Source organism: Neofelis nebulosa, chromosome 1 (assembly GCF_028018385.1).
Source record: "Neofelis nebulosa isolate mNeoNeb1 chromosome 1, mNeoNeb1.pri, whole genome shotgun sequence".
Classification (NCBI taxonomy): domain Eukaryota; kingdom Metazoa; phylum Chordata; class Mammalia; order Carnivora; family Felidae; genus Neofelis; species Neofelis nebulosa.
In genome coordinates, this window is record NC_080782.1 from 28,117,434 (window position 1) to 28,137,597 (window position 20,164).

Genomic DNA, 20,164 nt, shown 5'->3' on the forward strand with positions numbered 1-20,164 from the left:
CAAAGATGTTCCCTGAATTCTGTAGTTAAGGAAGCACAGCTAAGGGAAGAATAATTAATATATATATTTTAAAGCTTTATGAGGTTTATTTTGATATATGTTGATGAGAAAGAAAAACAGTGTGAAGAGTAAACATAATACTAAGTTGTCTGTAACTGGTTTGATATATATGTTTTGCTTTTTCTGAAAATGTGTACTAGTCAGGGTTTTCTGCTGGTGGCTATCCAGTTTGAGTACTCAGGGATGCACCACGGCTGAGGGGAAAGCATGAAATTTCCACTCAAGTAGATACTTCTCACAGATTCTGATTATCAACTCTCACCCAGGTCTCTTGGCCTTTCCCTGGTTGTTTTCCTTTGTTTTGTACACACCTCATCTGTTTATGACATTTGTGATGAAAGAGGTCCCTTTCAGATACTGTCCTCTACTTGTTTGATGTCTAAATATCTGTGACTTTATTTTCACAGATAAGAATCTGGATAATGCCGCAGAAGCAGCTGAACAATTTAAGTTAATCCAAGCAGCGTACGACGTGTTGAGTGACCCTCAGGAAAGAGCATGGTGAGCGTCACACTGTCCCTCCTATCTTAGTGTGTTTTCTTGGAAGGAGTGATCAGTAGAGGATTTAAAAAATACATCATATATAGACGTGGACGTTAGATGTTTCGGTGTGTTCTGAGGCGTCTCTCAGCTATTCGTTATATAAAATGTAGTATTAAGGTTGAAGGAACCTTAGAGGTGATTCATTTTATGGGTGATGGGACAAAGTTTGGCAATATTAAACGGATTTAACTTTGATACCCGTGACGTAACTTCTCATTAAATGGGATCTCTTTGGTGTATGACAAACTTACTGGTGTTGGACAAGCATATTGACTTGTCCTTAAAAAACACATACGTGTCAATGCAAGAATTGCAAGGCTTCTCTAAGAACTACTTCATATGAAGAAATTGAGTTAAGCTACTACATCTATGATGGATACTTTTACTTATGCTGACCTGATACAAGAATTTCTGGGTTTAAAGTTGAGTTTTCAGATCCTTGATGAACTCTTTGCTACAAAGGAATAGGTTTTAAGCCCCAACGTAACTGTGTAAGATCCTGCTGTTACGAAGAGCACCTGAGGGTTCGGTGCTGTTGTGGGAGTCTTCTGTGTGTTAAAAAATGTACAGCACATGGCTGGCTGTCAGGGAGAAAGGCTGTAAAGAAAAATGGTCACAAATTGTCTTTTATATAAAAATCAGAGAGAATCCTACATGTTTCTCCTCCCTAAGAATTTGGAGATCTGGCCTTAGAGAATGCTTAAATTCTTTCCTGACTTCCTTGGCTCTGTGCTCTTCTCCTTGTCCTAAGGACTCTCTTGTCCTTTCTTCTGAAGCCCCTGTCTATTAACAGTCTTGCTGCCTGCAGGCCTGGCTGCACTGTGGCTGGGAGCACAGCCCTTCGGGTGCAGGAGGCCTGAGCTTTGCTACTTATTGGGTTTGTGATGATGGACAGCAAGTTATTAAATATCGCTGAGCTTCAATTTCCTCTTCTGTCTTTAGGGGTAAGAACTAACGTTACAGAGTTATCATAAAGAGTGATTGTGTGTGTGTGAAGCTCCTAGACTGTTTACATAACCCTACAAAGAGTCTTGTTCTGGTCGATGTTGGTGGTAGATCTGATCACGAATGTATAAGGAGTCTATAGAGCAGGTTATGTCCAGTGCTGACTTTAGTAAAATGCAGCTGCTTTTCTGGGAGTGTCCTGGGAATTCCCTGGCTTGTTAAATTCCATCGTTCGGATGGACTAGTACTGTGTAATGCCGTGGCATATTAGAAGTTGCAGTCATAGTTTTAATCAGCAGTTTTGTGAAAGATTATTCTTTTCATGTTGATATTTAAAATTTTTTTTTTTCAGTTGTAGACTGGACATAATAAAATGTATAATAATAATAATATTTGGTCTATTTCAGAGTAAGGAGTCCTTCTGAATTCTTACTCAGCACTCACTGATGATGCTAATTTGTTTTGTTTGTTTAGGTATGATAATCATAGAGAGGCTCTACTGAAAGGTGGGCTTGATGGAGAATATCAAGATGACAGCTTAGATTTGCTTCACTATTTCACTGTTACCTGTTACTCTGGTTATGGAGATGATGAAAAGGTAAGATAAGTGAACTCACTCTTAATTTTGTATCAAGCACAAGACTTTCAAACATAAAGAGAATTCCCTTTGTTTTTTTGAAGCGTATTTATTTTGAGAGAGACACGTGCATGAGTGGGGGAGGGGCAGAGAGAGTGGGAGACAGAATCCCAAGCAGGCTCCAAACTGTCAGCTCAGAGTCCTGCGTGGGGCTCAGACCCATGAACTACGAGATTCATGACCTGAGCCGAGACCAAGAGTTGGGCACTTAACTGACTGAGCCACCCATGCGTCCCACAGAGAATTCTTAAAATTATAACAGGTGAAGCAGTGTTCATTTTGGAAACTGAAAACACATTGGCTTCATATTTAAACTGTCAGCATATGAAAACCTCCAGTTGAAACCTAAATGTTCTTGTGGTGACAGAGCTCGAGTCTGTAATTCCTTAACATTAAAGGTTTTCATGTTACATTTAATTTTTTAATTTTTTTTTAATGTGTATTTATTTTTGAGACAGAGACAGAGCATGAACGGGGGAGGGGCAGAGAGAGAGGGAGACACAGAATCTGAAGCAGGCTCCAGGCTCTGAGCTGTCAGCGCAGAGCCCGACGCGGGGCTTGAACTCACGGACCGTGAGATTGTGACCTGAGCCGAAGTTGGACGCCCAACCGACTGAGCCACTCAGGCGCCCTTTCATGTTACATTTTAAAATCTTATTCTGTGATCAGACAAGTGATAAGCATTTATGTTTCTGCTACTCTTTTTTAGGGCTTTTATACGGTGTATCGTAACGTTTTTGAAATGATTGCGAAGGAAGAACGAGAATCCGTGTTAGAAGAGGATATGGAGGATTTCCCAACTTTTGGAGACTCTCAGAGTGACTATGACACGGTAAAAGAAGATTGCATTGCCATTTTATAATTAGCATTTTATTAGTGTCTCCCCCCGCCTCTATTTATTTATTTATTTATTTATTTTTTTTTTGCAACGTTTTTTATTTATTTTTGGGACAGAGAGAGACAGAGCATGAACGGGGGAGGGGCAGAGAGAGAGGGAGACACAGAATCGGAAACAGGCTCCAGGCTCCGAGCCGTCAGCCCAGAGCCTGACGCGGGGCTCGAACTCACGGACCGTGAGATCGTGACCTGGCTGAAGTCGGACGCTTAACCGACTGCGCCACCCAGGCGCCCCCCCCCACCTCTATTTAAAAAGACTGGTTCCTAGTTCTGGGTCCTGTGCTGTAACTTTCTTCCTCTCTCCTTCTGGAGGGGCTTTCAGCTCCCTCACAGCCTCTGTTTTTACTTTTCCCTGTTTATTGAGCATGGTCCCATCCCATTAATTGCCTCCTTCAGTTTGTTCTGGAGAGGGATTTATTCTGTAAAGCCTTAAAAGGATTGTCTTCTCCATGGATTAGTAGTGATACTATGTATATGAAAAAGATGTTTTGTGTCACTGATTTTTGCTGCCTCACTGAAGGAAAAAATCTTACACCACAGCATTTGACTTGTTTTCTTTGTCTCTAGGTAGTCCATCCTTTCTACGCTTATTGGCAGAGTTTCTGCACTCAAAAGAACTTTGCTTGGAAGGAAGAATATGATACACGACAAGCTTCAAACCGCTGGGAGAAGCGAGCCATGGAAAAAGAAAACAAAAAGATCCGCGACAAAGCAAGGAAGGAGAAGAACGAGCTTGTGCGCCAGCTGGTAGCTTTCATCCGGAAGAGAGATAAAAGAGTGCAGGCGCATCGGAAACTCGTGGAGGAACAGAACGCGGAGAAGGCGCGGAAGGCCGAGGAGATGAGGCGGCAGCAGAAGCTAAAGCAGGCCAAGTACGGGATGCGGGATGCGTGGCGGGGCCCTTTCCAGGCAGAGGTGTGGGGCCAGACCTGACGGGTGCTTTCCAGGGGGAGAGGGGGCCAGATCGTCATCCTGGCTTCGTCTTGTTTTTTTAAATCCTGGTGTTGACAGTTTTTCATCTACCATGAAAATGTATTTCTTTTGAATCCCTTTATTCTTCAGATCCTTTGCAGACACTTGTGAGATGTAATGATAGTGACTGTTAATTTGAATTCTTGCTCCGTGCAAGGCCCTGTTCTAAGCTCTTTTCTCACAGCGGATCTGCAAAGTAGGTTCTGGTTTTGATCCTCGTTCCTTTGAGGGAGTGAGGCAGAGAGGTCCAGGATCCCAGAGCCGGGAAGTCACACAGGCAGGAATTGGGCCCGAGAAGTCTGTGCAGGGCCCTGGCTTTGCACCCCACTGCAATGCTGTGTCTGTCGGTGTACTCCAGATATGTAGTTCATTCTCGTGCCTGTAAAGTTTGAGTTAGCGTGAGAGCATCGGGTCCAGAGCATTCTTCTAAAAATTACTCACTTCTTCAATTCTACCCACCCCACGCTTCATCTTTGGAAAATTAGCACTTTACTTGACACTTAGAATTTCAAAGTACCTCAAGACTTTTAATAACTTGCTAAGAGTTCTAGGTTTCAAAGCCCATCATCTAATAAGCAGTTTGAATCACATAAGCACATAACAGAACAGATCAGTGACTTTGCCCCCGCTGGAACTAAGCCCAGGTTTTAAAAGTGTGGAAGCGCTGACGGCTTGGCAGGAAGGAGCTCTAGGGGATGGATTGTCAGCCCAAAGAGCAAGTCGAACCGTGTGCAGACCTGCTTCTGAGTGAGAGACTATGCTGTGTGTCTAGACTGGCTGGCCAGTACAAGGAACAGAGCTGGATGACCACGGCCGACCTGGAGAGGGAGCTCAAGGAGATGGAGGCGCGCTACGAGAAGGAGTTTGGAGACGGCTCAGCCGAAGATGAAATGGAGGGGCCTGAGCTCAGAGACGGGCACGATGGTAACTTCATTCGTTAAGAAACTTTAGAAAGTAAATGTTTTTATGCGCGGATGAAAGGAGAACAGATGCAAACCTGGAGACCTCGGAGTTCCAGTCAGCTGTGGCTGGTGTTTTCATGCCTGTCTGCTTTTTAAGCAGAGCTGGAAATCCGGACTTTTATGTCACGTCTTCCAGTTTTTAAAGGTGGCAGATGATTCAGATGAAAAACAGTCCAGTATAGGCCAAGCAAAGGTAGTCCACTGAAGTAGTCCGATCCCTATAATTTGATTAGTGAACTCTTTTCTGGCCATGTTTTGAACAGTTTGTGCTTCTGACTGCATACATGATCTGCCAAGTGGGCACAGTGACAGGTGTGACTGCTGGTTACTTAAAAACTGCAGGGAAGCTCGCAATAGGTCAAGTTTTAACATCAACTCTTCCCAGAAAAACTAATGTTGTACAGGAGCCTCTGTGAGCTATATAAGTTCTTCCTCTCATTTCTCACTTTGTTGAGGGTCTCCCCCTGGTGTGCTGTAGTGTGTCATTTCTGTGCCTCTCTCGTTACAGCACAAGGGACGGGACTGCCGCGAAAGGCAAGGTTAGGCCTTGTTGAGAGTACCTGACCTTCCGCATGGTCTCTAGCTGCTCCACGAGAAATAACGTGGAATGATCTACACACAGCTTAGTCAGTTTCACCTTACCTACACGTGGGTAGCCCGAATGATAAAATGGTGGATTTTTCTTTACTCAAAATGATCAGGAAATGAAATGTTTTATTAACGACTTAGAAGTAGTATGTGTGAAAGTCTCTTGAAAATTGTAAGGCAGTCTATAAACGTGAGGTGGCATGATTAGGTAGAATTATATAATTTTTGAAGTGCTTTTATATACAAGAGTGTGCTTGATCCTCACACAATACCCTTTAAATGTACGTTTTGCTCATAAAATGATAGCAGTTTTACTGAAGCAGAAACTAAGACTGAGAAGCTAGGACATAGGCCTGAGAACATATGGCCATTTTTAGATCCAGATTTTGACTTCAAATCCAACAATCTTTATTAAATATTTGATTATTCAAAGGTTATTTCATTTACACGATATATTGAAAGGGTACAGGGAATTGGACAATAACACTATTTGCTAAATGTTAATATTAGGATGTGTTTTGATCATTTATGATTTCAGTGAGAATGTCCTTCAAAATCATTCACATCACCTATATATAAAGAATCAAAACGTAGACTGTAGAAGAGTACCTTGGGATCTTTATTGATCTCATTGCATTTATTGATCATTTGAGTACCTTGGGATCATTTATTGATCTCAGTGGCAGTCAACTTACTTGTTTTATTCCTTATAAAGATAGATTATGAGATTTTTCAAAGACTTTGAATTCAGTGTTTTAGTTGCTTAGATTTTGCGAACTGTATTGGTAGTAATTATTTGTTGTAAAAAAGCCCTAAGCTTATGAAAAAACAGAGTGTGAGGACGTGCTAAAGTTTACATGTAATATGCTATTTTATGACCAGCCTGTCAAATAATGATGGAGTGTTACAAGCTTAAGTTTATTGAAGCAGTTAAGAGTAGGTTACAATTATAAATGTGTTTGCATCAAATCTTGCTCAAGAAGTAAACTAAAAAACCTTTGTTGAAAAAACTTCTTTGTGGTAAAACCATGAAAGCGGCATTTGGTTTTCTGAACTTAGCTCATACTGAGAACTTTGAGAAGATTTTGAGTCTTTTCAGTGTATTTGTGAGAAGGACTTGAAAGATAAAATGGTTTATTTGGAAGCCTTCCCTTATAATTCAGGACTGCTTTTAAAAGGTAATCAAATCCTAGGCACCTGGGTGGCTCAGTAGTTAAGCATCTGACTTCGACTCGCGTCATGATCTCACAGTTGGTGAATTCGAGCTCTGCTTTGGGTGAGCTTGTGCCCGGTGAGCTTGTGCCCGCCTTTGGGTTAAAAAAAAAAAATAACATGAGCCCCAGGTGAGCTCTGCTTCTTTCCCTTTCCCTCCCTCCCAATCTCTCTCTCTTTCCCCCCTCCCTCCCTCCCTCCCTCCTTCCCTCTCTCTGTCCCCCCCCTCCCCTTCTTTACCCCTCCCCTGCCTTTTGTGGGATTCTCTCTCTCTACTGTCTCTTGCACCCTCTAAATAGATAGATAGATAGATAGATAGATAGATAGATAGTAATCAAATGCTAGTAACATTGTTTGTTTTGTCTCCAGAAATGCAGTTTCTAATTTGTGTGTGATGTTAGATCGTTACTAAAGAGATGTTTTAGATCTGTGTTCTACTCAGCCAGGATTCTTACTGCCGGCTTCCCTCTTGTAGGTAGAGACAGTGATGAGGTCGAGGATGCTGAGCTGTACGATGACCTTTACTGCCCAGCGTGTGACAAATCTTTCAAGACGGAAAAGGCGTACGTTTAATATCTTTAAACTCCCCATTTCTTCTGAGGGTGAAGTGTAACTCTGAAAGTCCTAAAGAGAAAGTGCTTGTAGCAGTTGGACACCAGCCCTCCCATGTCTTCTTGGGGGGTTTCTGTCTAACAGAGGAGGAAGAAGGATCTGTACCAGCAGTTAAGCGTGTTGTACTGATTCTCATTCATGCCAGTATTCCTGTGTAATAGCTGCTTTTTAAAACATGGATGCGTCTCCAGAAAGAAATGTTGCTTGTTGTGACAAGGAAGGCATAGTCACACGGACAACCAGAAGCTAATCTAGACCAAAGCTAATCTCTGCTGTTGCAGGCAGACTCCCTTCCCGCCCTCACGCTCCTGTGCGGGCCATTGCTGCCAACGTAGGAACGTGTCCTGCCTAGACCATATCTGCTGAAGCGGAAGGACTCTGCCTTTGGGGAACAGCTAGGAAAAGAGAATGTTTGAAAGGATTCGATTATAAAGGGCGGGGGGGACCAGGGCAGAAAATGAAAGTAGAGGCAGCAAGGGACAAAGAAACAAAACACACGCAGTGAAGGAGACAGGAGACGAAAGGATGGCAGTGCTGGTGTGGGGTCATCAAGGGTGTTGGTGTGTAACCCCGAGGGAAGGGAGAAATGGTGGAGTGGCGAGAGAAGTGGCAAGGGCAGGAGCGTTAGAAACAAGCAAGAAAACAAAAGCAGCAGTGAGGAGGTTTGGAAAATTATTTTTGTAAACAGGTTTTTTTAAATAATTTTTTTAAGTTTATTTTGAGAGTGAGAGCGAGCACATGGAAGGGGCAGAGAGAGGGGGAGAGAGAGAATCCCAAGCAGGCTGGGTACTGTCAGCACAGAGCCCGACGTGGGGCTCGAACTCACAAACCGTGAGATGATGACCTGAGCCAAAATCAAGAATCGAACGCATAACTGACTGAGCCACCCTAAAAAGTTATTTTTCACTCGGAAATAATGTCAAACTTACAGGCAAGTCACAAGAATAGATATAGAGCACCCAATTCACCTCTTGCTAACATTTTGCCCCATTTGCTTTAACGATTCTCTTCCTCCCTCCCTCCCTTTCTCCCTTTCTCTCCCCCCTCCCCCCTTCCCCCCTCTACACACACAGGTTTTGCCTGACTAATTTGAGAGCAGGTTACATCCATAATGCTCTTTTACCTTTCAGTACTTCAGTACATGTTCCTTAAGAATAAGTATATTCTGTTACGTGATCACAGTACAGCTGTCAACTTCAGGAAGTTTGTAACATTGATACTGCTTCCCTCTCCTTTACTGGCCTGTACTCCACTTTCAGCAGTAGATCTGTGTTAGTGTCCTGTACAGTTTCTTTTCTACTTCAGCACAGAATCCAGTTTAGGATCATGTGTTGCATTTATTTAGTTAGTCTTGTTTAATCTGGGCCAGTTCCTTTGTCTATGCCATTGTTACTCCAGTATACTGGCCCTTTAAAATATTTTTTTATTAGAGTAGTTATCCTTTTGAGTTTGTCTGTCTCCTCATGTTTAGTTTCAAGTTGTGTATCTCCAGCTGGAATACCACATAGACATGTTGTGTTGCTCTCAGGGTTTCCTTTCTGGAGGCATATGATGTCTGTCTAACCTTCCTTGTGGTAATGATTTTGATCACCCAGTCCAGGCATTGTCTAATTTTTACTCTGTAGAGTTAGTGTATTTTTCCCTTGCAATAGATTTTACTTTATAGGATGTTTATCTGAGATACTTTAAAGTAGGCAAGTATCTGAGCACCTGGGTGGCTCAGTTGGTTGAGTGACTTCAGCTAAAGTCATGATCTCATGGTTCATGAGTTCGAGCCTGCGTCGGTCTCTGCAGACACTGAAGAGCCTGCTCCGGATTCTGTCTCCCTCTTCCTGCCCCTCCCCCACTCTCACACACTCTCTCTCAAAAATAACCGATTAAAGTTAGGCAAATATATTGCTCCTCATCACAATTTTCTAGATTTGGCATTCACTGATGATTGTACCTTGTACCAGTTGCCACCGTAATGGTCCCAAAAGGGGGCTTTTCTGGTACCAGTGCTCCTGCTATATTATTAGTCCTCATTTGGTCTTCTGCTATAAATAAGAGCCCTGCCTTTCCTCTGTCTATTATCAGTATGAATTTGTGAATTTTTTTCAATGTTTTATAATTTATTACTGTACTTTTCATGCTCAAACTTTTCCAGATATGGTTAGTGAGAGTTCCTTCAAGGTGGCTCCTTGAAGAACATCCCGGGCGTTCTTTTGAGCACTTACCTTCTGGTACAAGATGTTCCAACTTCTCCAAGGAAACATGGTCTGAAGGAAAATTTTAGTGGAGAGGAAGAGTAGCAACTCAAACTAGAAAACCACAACTCTCAACAAATGAGATGAAGTTGATAGTGACATAGTTTCCCACTTTTCTTGTTCATCTGACAACTCGGTACTTCAGTGTTGTCAACTCAGTTTTGTGAAGTGTTACTTAGTGGTCCACAGATGCACTGAAAGAGACGCAGCTCGTGGAGTTTTAGGCAGAGGAGGACAGGTGTGTGTGAACTCACACTTAGGATGGTAGGAGTGAGGAGGGAGAGGCCTCTGGAGGAGGTGAAAGACAGTTACTGATAAAAGCAAAAGGAGGTGAACTACTCTTGTACTTCAAGCCTTCACGTCATAACCCAAGGGGCCTTCCTTTTTAAGTTGAATGTCGTCCTATAATTTCCCAGGATCTCTTGAAGCCCACAGCACACTCTGGAACGTGTCAGCGCTTGGCAGATACTCGGTGATTAGGAGGAAATGGTGGAGAAGACTTGAATCTTAAGGACTGGAAAATTAAAATAATAGAATTTGGCCCCCCCCCCCAAAAAAAAAAATTTTTTTTTTGAAGAAAATCTGTAGATGGAAGGACAGCTGGAGGGGAAATACTGGATACAGGGAAAAACAACCACTGCCTGACAGGTCCTGACACGGTCTTTCTGGTTCTCTCTCTGGTATCACCAATAGTTTGCTTACTTGGAAAAATAAATTTTAACGTGGTTGTACGTATTCAGCCACATGTTTGGGCACATGTGACTTCTCTTGCAGTTACTTACAACAGATTGTTATTTCAGCATGAGGAATCATGAAAAATCAAAGAAGCATCGGGAAATGGTTGCCTTGTTAAAGCAACAGTTGGAGGAGGAGGAAGAAAATTTCTCAGGACCTCAAACTGATGAAAATCCGTTGAATGCCAATTCTGAAGACGATCTAGAAGATGCACCAAAACAAAAGTACTTCTAAAAATGTTATTAAACATACTTATAATGTTAGAGATGAGATTGCACTTAAATGCTGTCTTATCTGAAAGAAGTTATTCTGTTATGCTAATATTTTCCACATGTTTTTCTACTTAAGGGAACTTACAAAATTGAAATGGGTAAAGCATGATGTCAAGAATAGTTTGTACAGAATTTTTTGACCGTTAAAAGCAGTTTTATACCTAGGTAATTGACATATTAATTACTGTCAGTGGAACCACTGTTACAATTTTCTAAAATGATAATGTGAATGTTTTCTTTTTAATATCTTATAGTATTAAATACTTTTAGTATTTTACTTCTGTCTGTATCAGTAGTGTTGTAGTATTTTTTTTTTTTTCATTTAGCAGGTAGTCACAGAGTTAAGTATTTGATGTTTTGATTTATATTTGTTCACAGGCTTTCTAAAAAACAGAAGAAAAAGAAACAGAAACCAGCACAGGTATGTTGAAAAGTTTTATTGAATATCAAATTTAAAGATAGAGTGCTTTTGTTTACTCAGTAGAGTCTGCTTTAAGGAGAGGGACTTTCAGTATAATTTTGTTGGTTATAAAATGGTTTGAAGGGAATTGAAAATATTTTCTTTTGTCATCCCTTTTTCTCCATTAATATGCATGTAGCTAATTTACTTAATTTCTGTGTCAGTGTGTTTTAAAATTTGTCAAGTGGAATTAATTCCCTAATAGTAATTAGCTGAGTGATCATATTTTAAAAATATTGGGACGTGTGATGACTGGGTTTTTAGATGAGGACAACAATTAAAACCAGAAATACGTGAAAATCTGAGGTTTGGTTATTGTATATCTAAGTTTCTTTTTCTGACAACATAAGTGGAATTTTGTAAAAGGAATATTTGGTTAGACATGTGTAATGATTGTGATTCTTGAAAAAATGTTTCTTAATACTATTCAGAAATTTAAATCATTTAAATATTTCACACCTGACATCTAAATCCAATCTCTCTTATGAATATTTTTAAATTGTGGCACCTGAGTGGCTTAGTCGGTTAAGTGTCAGACTCTTGATTTTGGCTCACGTCATAATCTCATGGTCATGAGATTGAGCCCTGCATTGGGCTTGGAGCTGACAGAGTGGAGCCTGCTTGGGATTCTCTTTCTCCCTCTCTGCCCCTTCCCCACTCTCGCTTTCAGATAAACATTTTAAAAATATTTTAAAATAAAAGGTTATTATGTTGTTACATATGTGTAACAGTCCTAGGGATGTATAAAAAGGGGGCTTGTCCATTTTACTAAGGATACTTGGTGGGTCTAAAGGGAATAGAATTGATTCCTATGCTATTTTAATATAATCTAATTCTATTAGTTTATATTAGGTTTTAAATGTTATAGTTCTTTTTGAAAACTGAAAATATTTTCTAATACGTATTTTTTAAATGTTTGTTTATTTTGAGAGAGAGAGCATGCATGAGTGCTAGTGGGGGAGGGGCAGAGAGAGGATCCCAAGCAGGCTGTGCACTGGCAGTGCAGAGCCCGATGTGGGGCTTAAACTCAATAACTGTGAGATCATGACTTGAGCCCAAATCAAGAGTCAAGTGCTTAACCAACTGAGCCACCCAGGCACCCCAAAAGCTAAAAATATTTTTAAGAAAACTTAGTTAACAAAACTTTAGATTTGGCTTATCTATTTAAATGGTAATATGTTTGAAAATTTTTGTTTTATGTTCCAAAAATGATACGTGACATGTGAATTAATCACTGTTAAAATTTGTGACTTGGAACTTTTCCTTCAATTATAAAACCACATAGCAAGTTGTATATTCCTTCATAAAATGACTCATCTTCCACCCAAAGATTACAGTTATTAGAACACTTCCTCTGGCCTTTGTGTGTGCCAAAACTACTAGAATAAGGACAAAACAAGAGGGATTTATACCTAAGCCAAACCTACCTTGTCTTGAATCATGAAGGCTAAGTCCTATAGATTGCCGTAATAGACACACGTATCTTTATATTCTTACCAATGGAAATGTTTTGTTTACTACCCCATTTTTCCTCTCCAAAGCTGTGTTTCTTTATGCTAATACCTCGTGTTGATTTCTCATTCTATCGGGAAGAAAGCCCCAGTTCAGACTTAGTTTTATGTAGTATTTTTCCTGATGTTTTTGCAGTTCTTTCTGATGGGAGGGTAGCACAGAGACATGAACTGGTAGATTGAAGAGCAGGAGGCAGCAAATACAGAGAATCAGGAGGCGTCAGACTGGAAAAATTTTCTGTATGGTCAGAAAAAGAAAACAGCATGAGCCAACAAGATTGTGAAAGAAAACCCAGAAAACTGAGATTGAATGTGAACAAATGGCCCTGGCTGGCAGAAAGGAGGAATCCAAGTAACTTTTGAACACAGTACTCTGACACCCTCCATGAGACACGTTCTAAAGACAAAATTAACTACAAGATAAAAAAATCTTGAACTCCACTTAGTAGACATTTTGGTAGTAATATTATTACTAGAAATGTGTGACCTGAGTCTAATCATGAGGAAACAGGCAAAGCCAAACTGTGGGAACAAAGCAGCCATCCAATTGTCAACATCATGAAAGACCAAAAGAAAAGAAAAGAAAAAAGTAGGGCTCTGGTTCTAGAGTAAAGGAGATTAAAGAGATACGACAACTAAGCACAACGTGTGGTCCTTGACTCTAGCCCCTGTTGGGGCTTACAAGGAAAGGACATTATTGGGTTGTGAATATGGCTTATGTAGCAGATACCATCAGTGCTAAGGTCTTCAGTATGAAGAGGGTAGTGTGGAAATGTAGGAGCATGTTTTTGTTCTTACAAGATACATGGTGAAGTGTCATGATATCTGCCTGCAACTTACTTTCATAGTTCTGGGGTGGGGGAAAGTGTGTGTTCAGAGACCCACAGGAAGGGATAGGGGAGAGCAAATGTGGCAAAATGTGGCCTCAAACCAGAACAACAAAAAAACAATAGCAGGGGTGCCTGGGTGGCTCAGTCAAGTTAAGCGTCAGACTCTTGATTTCAGCTCCGGTCATGATCCCACTGTTTGTGACATGGAGCCCCACATGGGACTGTGCTGTCAGTGCAGGGCCTGCTTGGGATTTTCTCTCTCTCCCTCTCTTTCTCTCTGCCTCTCCCGCGATTGTGCGTGCTCTCTCTCTGTCTCAGTCAAGAATAAGGAAAAAACAAAGCACGGTTGCACTTAGTGAGGCTATGTTTGCCAAGTTTTGTCTTTTTTTATAATGCTTATTTTGGTTTTTTTCTTCTTTCTTTTATAACTATAAAAGTAATAGTTGGGGCACCTGGGTGGCTCAGTCGGTTAAGTGTCTGACTCTTGATTTTGGCTCAGGTCATGATCTCACAGTCATGAGATCAAGCCCTACATGGGGCTTTGCTGGGTGTGGAGCCTGCTTAGTATTCTGTCTTCCTTTGCCCTTTCCCCACTTGCTTGCTCTCTCTGTCTCTCTCAAAAAAAAGTAATAGTTGCTCATTGCAGATCATCTGGATACCAGAAAATGATAAATATCCCTAATTCTGCCTATAGATATTACTTACTATTGAATTAAATTATAACCAGACATTATATACAATTTTCTCTTTTACATTTTTGCTAACAGGTTGTATTTTTCTACAAAATTGAATCGGTAACTTTGCAAACGTGATTTTTTAAGAGCTTCATCATTCCCTTCATATATTCAACCATTCACTTAATGAACATATGGATTGTTTCCAATTTTTTCCTAGTTTAATATTGCTGTAATGACCATTTGTGTTTTTTGTGTTGGTTTTTTTTTTTTAAGTTTATTTATTTATTTTGAGAGAGCACGAGCTGGGGAGGGGCAGAGAGAGAGGGAGAGAGAGAGAATCCCAGGCAGGCTCAGCACCGTCGGTTCAATCCCACGAACCATGAGATCATGACCTGAGCTAAAATCAAATCAGACGTTCAACCGACTGAGCAACCCCAGCATCCTTCACCCCTCATGTTTTAAATTGCTAGCTCTTTCTCCTTTTTATTTCCTGAAGATATGCTCCTCCAGAGTGTACGGGACCTTATAATTGATTATAACTATTTGGCAACATAAGAAGCTGGGATTATTATTTATTTTGTAATGCATATATGTTTTATGACCTAGAATTATGATGATAATTTCAATGAAAATGGAACTGGAGAAGGAGTAAAAGTTGAGTCAGAAGATACCAACTTAAATCAAGACCATGCCAAAGAATTCGAATGTAGTCCCCAAGAAAACATCAGTGCCACTGAGACTGTTGAACGATGTGATGACCCTAAAAGTGAAGCTAAAAAGTAAGTCACGTTGATGGTGTTTTCTAATTAACGTTGGTAGTAAGAATGCCTTCTCATAGATCAGATAACATCCCGCCCGCAGTTACGAAGTAGATCATGTATATCCGTGACTTCCACGTTACCCAGAGAGACAGGTGCAGCATGTGGGAAAGAGGATACTGGAGGAATGGGCTCACAGACATTTCAGCAATATGGCCCAAATCAGAAAGTCGCTTTGATCCAGTTTTCATCCTGTTGAGGTCTTATTTTGTCCCGAATCTGTAATCCTTGGCACTCAAGTGAGAACAAGGCTCCTGATGAGGCCGCACCCCGCTTGCCTGCAGCATTGCTGACTGTGTCTTCATGCTCACGGTGGTCCTCCTGAGTCTGGCCCCACAGTGCAGGTCATTAGGATTTATACCGCAGCCTGGGGCCTTCCTGCTGGAAGGAGCCCTGGAATTTTGGTGCTGTACAAGGTCTTAGTGGCTGCCAGAGGAAGGTTCTTCTCAAGGGAGATAGCAGACCTTGTCCTCCCCTTCCTGCCTTGTCTTTCTTCTCTCCATCCTCTGTTCCTCTAGAGCAGAGAAGTAATTTCTTATTCCTTGAGGAAAGATCTGAACAGTAAGTAGCCTCAGGTCCCTGTCTAGGACCATGAGAAAGGGTTCAATTGACCCAGTAAAGTGGGAGCCTGAGTTGCAAATGCTGAACACCAGAGCACCAGTGAAGGGGCGGTGAGTGCATTTGGGGGTTTGGGAATTCAGGGGGCGTCAGTGAGGGACACAGGACAGAGGCCTGGACTAGGGCTGTAGCTGTAGGAAAAGGAAGGAGAGGAACCACACAAACCGGTAAAGTGTTTCAGCTGCGTTTCAACTGATTTAAGTAAATTCGTTAGTGTTTGTGTCAACTTTTCACATCTTTTTTTAAATTGATTTTTTAAATTTAAATCCAAGTTACTTAACATATAGTGTAATAATGATTTCAAGAGTAGAATTTAGTGATTCATCACTTACTTACAATACCCAGTGCTCATCACAACACGTGCCCTCCTTAATGCCCTTCACCCATTTAACCCATCTCCCCACCCAACACCCCTCCAGCAACCCTCAGTTCTTTGCATTTAAGTCTCTTATGATCTGTCTCTTCCCTTCCCCTGTGTTCATCTGTTTTGTTTCTTAAATTCCACATGTGAATGAAATCATGTGATACTTGTCTTTGACTAATTTTGCTTAGCATCATGCACTAATTCCATCCACATTGCTGCCAATGGCAAGATTTCCTGTTTTTTTTTTGATTGCGAAGTAGTATTCCATTGTATATGTATATACACCACATCTTTATTCATCAGTTGATGGACATTTGGGATCTTTCCGTACTTTGGCTGTTGTCAATAATGCTGCTATAAACATTGTGGTACATGTGCCCCTTCGAATCAGCACTCCTATATCCTTTGGATAAGTACCTAGTAGTGCAATTGCTGGGTCGTAAGGTAGTTCTGTTTTTAATTTTTTGAGAAACCTCCACACTGTTTCCAGAGTGGCTGTACCAGGTTGGATTCCCACCAGCAGTGCAAAAGGGTTCCTCTTTCTACACATCCTCACCAACATCTGTTGTTGCCTGAGTTGTTAAATGTTAGCCATTTTAACAAATGTGAAGTGCTATGTCATTGTGGTTTTAATTTGTATTTTCCTGATGATGAGTGATGTTGAGCATTTTTTCATGTGTCCGTTAGTCATCTGGATGTCTTCTTTGGAAAAGTGTCTGTTCATGTCTTTTGCCCATTTCTTCACTGAATTATTTGATTTTTGGGTGTTGAGTTTGGTAAGTTCTTTATAGATTTTGGATCCTAACCCTTTATCTGATAAGTCATTTGCAAAAATCTTCTTCCATTCCATCGATGCCTTTTAGTTTTGCTGTTTTCTTTTGCTGTGCAGAAGCTTTTAAGCTTGATGAGATCCCAGTAGTTTATTTTTGATTTTGTTTCTCTTGCCTCTGGAGACGTGTTGAGTAAGAAGTTGCTGGAGCGCCTGGGTCGCTCAGTCGGTTAAGAAGTTGCTGAGGCCAAGGTCAAAGAGGTTGTTGCCTGGTTTCTTCTCTAGGATATAGATGGCTTCCTGTCGTACATATAGCTCTTGCATCCATTTTGAGTTTATTTTTGTGTATGGTGTAAGTGGTCCAGGTTCATTGTTTTGCACGTCACTGTCCAGTTTTCCCAACACAATTTGCCGAAGAGATTGTCGTTTTTCCATTGGATTTTCTTTCCTGCTTTGTCGAAGATTGGTTGGCCATACATCTGTGGGTCCATTTCTGGGTTCTCTATTCTGTTCCATTGATCTATGTGTCTGCTTTTGTGCCAGTACCATGCTGTCTTGATGATTACAGCTTTGTAATACAGCTTGAAGTCTGGAATTGTGATACCTCCTGCTTTGTTTTTTTTTTTTTTTCAGGATTGCTTTGGCTATTCAGGGTCTTTTCTCGTTCCATTCAAATTTTAGGATTGTTCTAGCTCTGTGAAGAATGCTGGTGTTATTTTGGTTGGGATTGCATTGAATATGTAGATTGCTTTGGGTAGTATCAACATTTTAACAGTACTTTTTCTTCCATTCCATGAGTGTGGAATGTTTTTCCATATTTTTGTGTTGTCTTCAATTTCTTTCATAAGATTTCTATTGTTTTCAGTGTATGGATTTTTCACCTCTTTGTTTAGGTTTATTCATAGGTATTTTATGGTTTTGGGTGCAATTGTAAATGGGATCAATTCCTTGACTTCTCTTTCTGCTGCTTCATTCTTGGTGTATAGAAATGCAACCAATTTCTGTACATTGATTTTATATCTTGTGACTTTGCTGAATTCATGGATCAGTTCTGGAAGTTTGTGGGTGGAGTCTTTTGAGTGTTTCACACAGAGTATCATATCATCTGTGAAGAGTAAATTAAAAGTTTGACTTCCTCCTTACTGATTTGGATGCCTTTTGTTTCTTTGTTGTCTGATTGCTGAGGCCAGGACTTCCAACACTATGTGAAACAACAGTGGCAAGAGCGTACATCCCTGTCATGTTCCTGACCTTAGAGGGAAAGCTCTCATTTTTTCCCCATTGAGGCTGTTATTAGCAGGTGGTTCTTACCCTTTCTTTTGATGGGATGTATCACATTGATTTGGGGATATTGAACCAGCCCTGCATCCCAAGAATAAATCCTACTTGATTGTGGTGAATGATTCTTTTAATGTATTGTTGGATCCAGTTTGCTAGTGTCTTGGGAATTTTTGCATCCATGTTCATAAGGGAAATTGGTCTGTAGCTTTCCTTTTGAGTACGGTCTTTGAAGCTTCTGGGTGAAGCTGCTCTGCTTCGTCAATCCTTGCCATTGTGGCATCCATTCAAGATTATAACATTTTGATTATAACATTTTAAATTCTGGCTGACTAGATTTTATTTCTTTTATCTCCGCAGAAAGGGATTCTCTGGTGTCTTCTATGCGTTTTTCAACCTTAGCTAGTATTCTTATTATCGTGGTTCTAAATTCTAGTTCAGACATCTTGCTTATTATCTGCATTAAGTCCCTGGCTGTCGTTTCTTCCTGTTCTTTCTTTTGGGGTGAATTCCTTCATCTTGTCATTTTGGAAGAAGAAAAAAAATTAATAAAATAAAACATTGAAATTGGAAAATTTAAAAACAAGAAAAATAAAGGGAAGCTAGATCCTTAGGTGTGTTTTGGTCTGCATGTTGAAAGAAGCTTGATAAAATAGGGAAAAAGGGGAAAGGAAAAAAAATGTAAGAAAAAGTTTGGAAATTAAAATATAATAAAGTAAAGAAAATGAAATAGAATAATAAATTTAAGAAAGTAAAAAAAAATTGAAATGAAATTTTCTCTTTCGGTATCCAAGAAAGAGAAAGAAAAGAAAGGAAAAAAAACAGAATTTAAGCAAAAATAGAAGCAAAGAAAACAAATAAATGAACCAGCAAACAAAATGAAACCCGGATGAAGTTACATCCAGTTTCCCCTAGAACTGAAACTATGAAACCTTCTAATAGCCTGTACACTAAGCAGGTGGTTTTGACCTCTGCTGGTCTTCTAGGGGATGGCTTGGGCGGTGTGGTTGGGCAGGGCTTGGTGTAATGGCTCCGTTCTCCGGTATGTGGCACCACTTAACTTACTGGAGTGGATTGGTATGGCGTGCATGCATGTGCACACATGGGATTGCATGGGAGAGGTGAAAGTGGCTTCACCCAGCTCCTAGTCTCTGGAGCAGGAACTTTGTACTCTCACTGACCCATGATCAAGCACCCCTTCTTTGTCTCAGGCCTCCATCCACAGCCCACCTCTACCCTGTCCATGTCCAAGCCGTCCACCTGCCAGACAGCACCTCCCTCCAGAGTTTTATCTCAGATGGGGTTGTGTTTCAAAACCCCGCACTTCAAAGACCCCCATGGCTCAGACCCACTCCGACGCTCTGGGGGAAGGTCTTGCTGAGGAATGGCCGGGTGCTGGCTTGTCCCAGAAAAAGTCATGTGATGGCACAGCAGCAGAAGTTCCGAGGTTGTGGCAAATCACAAGACACAGCAAGCACCAGGTTTCACTGTACTCTGCATCTTTGTCCCAATACCAGCAAATATGGCTGCTTTCTGGGGTCTGCTGGGACCTTTGCCTGTGCGGAAGCCATATGCCCTCTACCAAATGCTCTCTAAGCAGGGGACCCACTTCTCTCTGTATGGGACAGAGACCCCTGAGACCTTGCTGCCTGCTCCTGGGGATTCACCCTGCTTCCTCCCCTGAGCACTGCCAGGTACTGAGGTCCAGAACTTCAGACTCTGTGCTCTACTGTTTATAGAATCCTAATGGTATTGAAACCCCCTTCTTTCTCCCCATCAGTAATTTTGGGGAACAGATTTCCTGTTCAGTCCTCTACGAGTGTTCTCACTCTCTCTTTCTCTTTATCTCCAGCTGCTTCTGGGGGAGTGCTTTTATTGCACGCTACTGCTGTGCCACACTCTCCCCCTTTCTGTCCTTTCTCTGCAGAAATGGCTCCCTATGCTCCACGGCTTTTCTCTCCCCCAATTCATGTCTCCGCAGTGCATAGCTGCCTAATTCTGTGGCTCAAGTTACTGTTGTGTTAATCCTCAGATCAGTTTCCTAGTTGTTCAAAATGGTTTGTTGCTGATCTAGTTTTTTGTTTTTGGGGATGAGACGAGCTCAGTATCTACATACTACTCTACCATCTTAACTCCCTCCTCAAATTTGACATCACAT

At 41.1% G+C, this 20,164-nt stretch overlaps 1 protein-coding gene across 3 annotated transcripts in view; it reads left to right on the plus strand.

The window, feature by feature from the left end:
- DNAJC21 (DnaJ heat shock protein family (Hsp40) member C21) overlaps positions 1 to 20,164 on the plus strand; it is a 33,988-nt gene that overhangs the window by 8,746 nt on the left and 5,078 nt on the right. For all 3 annotated transcript variants that reach the window (XR_009258074.1, XM_058717069.1, XM_058717055.1), the window contains exons 2-10: positions 468 to 561; positions 2,023 to 2,146; positions 2,895 to 3,017; positions 3,650 to 3,954; positions 4,827 to 4,978; positions 7,292 to 7,379; positions 10,475 to 10,633; positions 11,060 to 11,102; positions 14,766 to 14,938. Coding sequence is in view for 2 of the 3 variants with exons in the window: in XM_058717069.1 (XP_058573052.1) it covers positions 468 to 561; positions 2,023 to 2,146; positions 2,895 to 3,017; positions 3,650 to 3,954; positions 4,827 to 4,978; positions 7,292 to 7,379; positions 10,475 to 10,633; positions 11,060 to 11,102; positions 14,766 to 14,938 (1,261 nt within the window). In the remaining variant the exon portion in view is untranslated. The remainder of the gene's footprint in view (positions 1 to 467; positions 562 to 2,022; positions 2,147 to 2,894; positions 3,018 to 3,649; positions 3,955 to 4,826; positions 4,979 to 7,291; positions 7,380 to 10,474; positions 10,634 to 11,059; positions 11,103 to 14,765; positions 14,939 to 20,164) is intronic.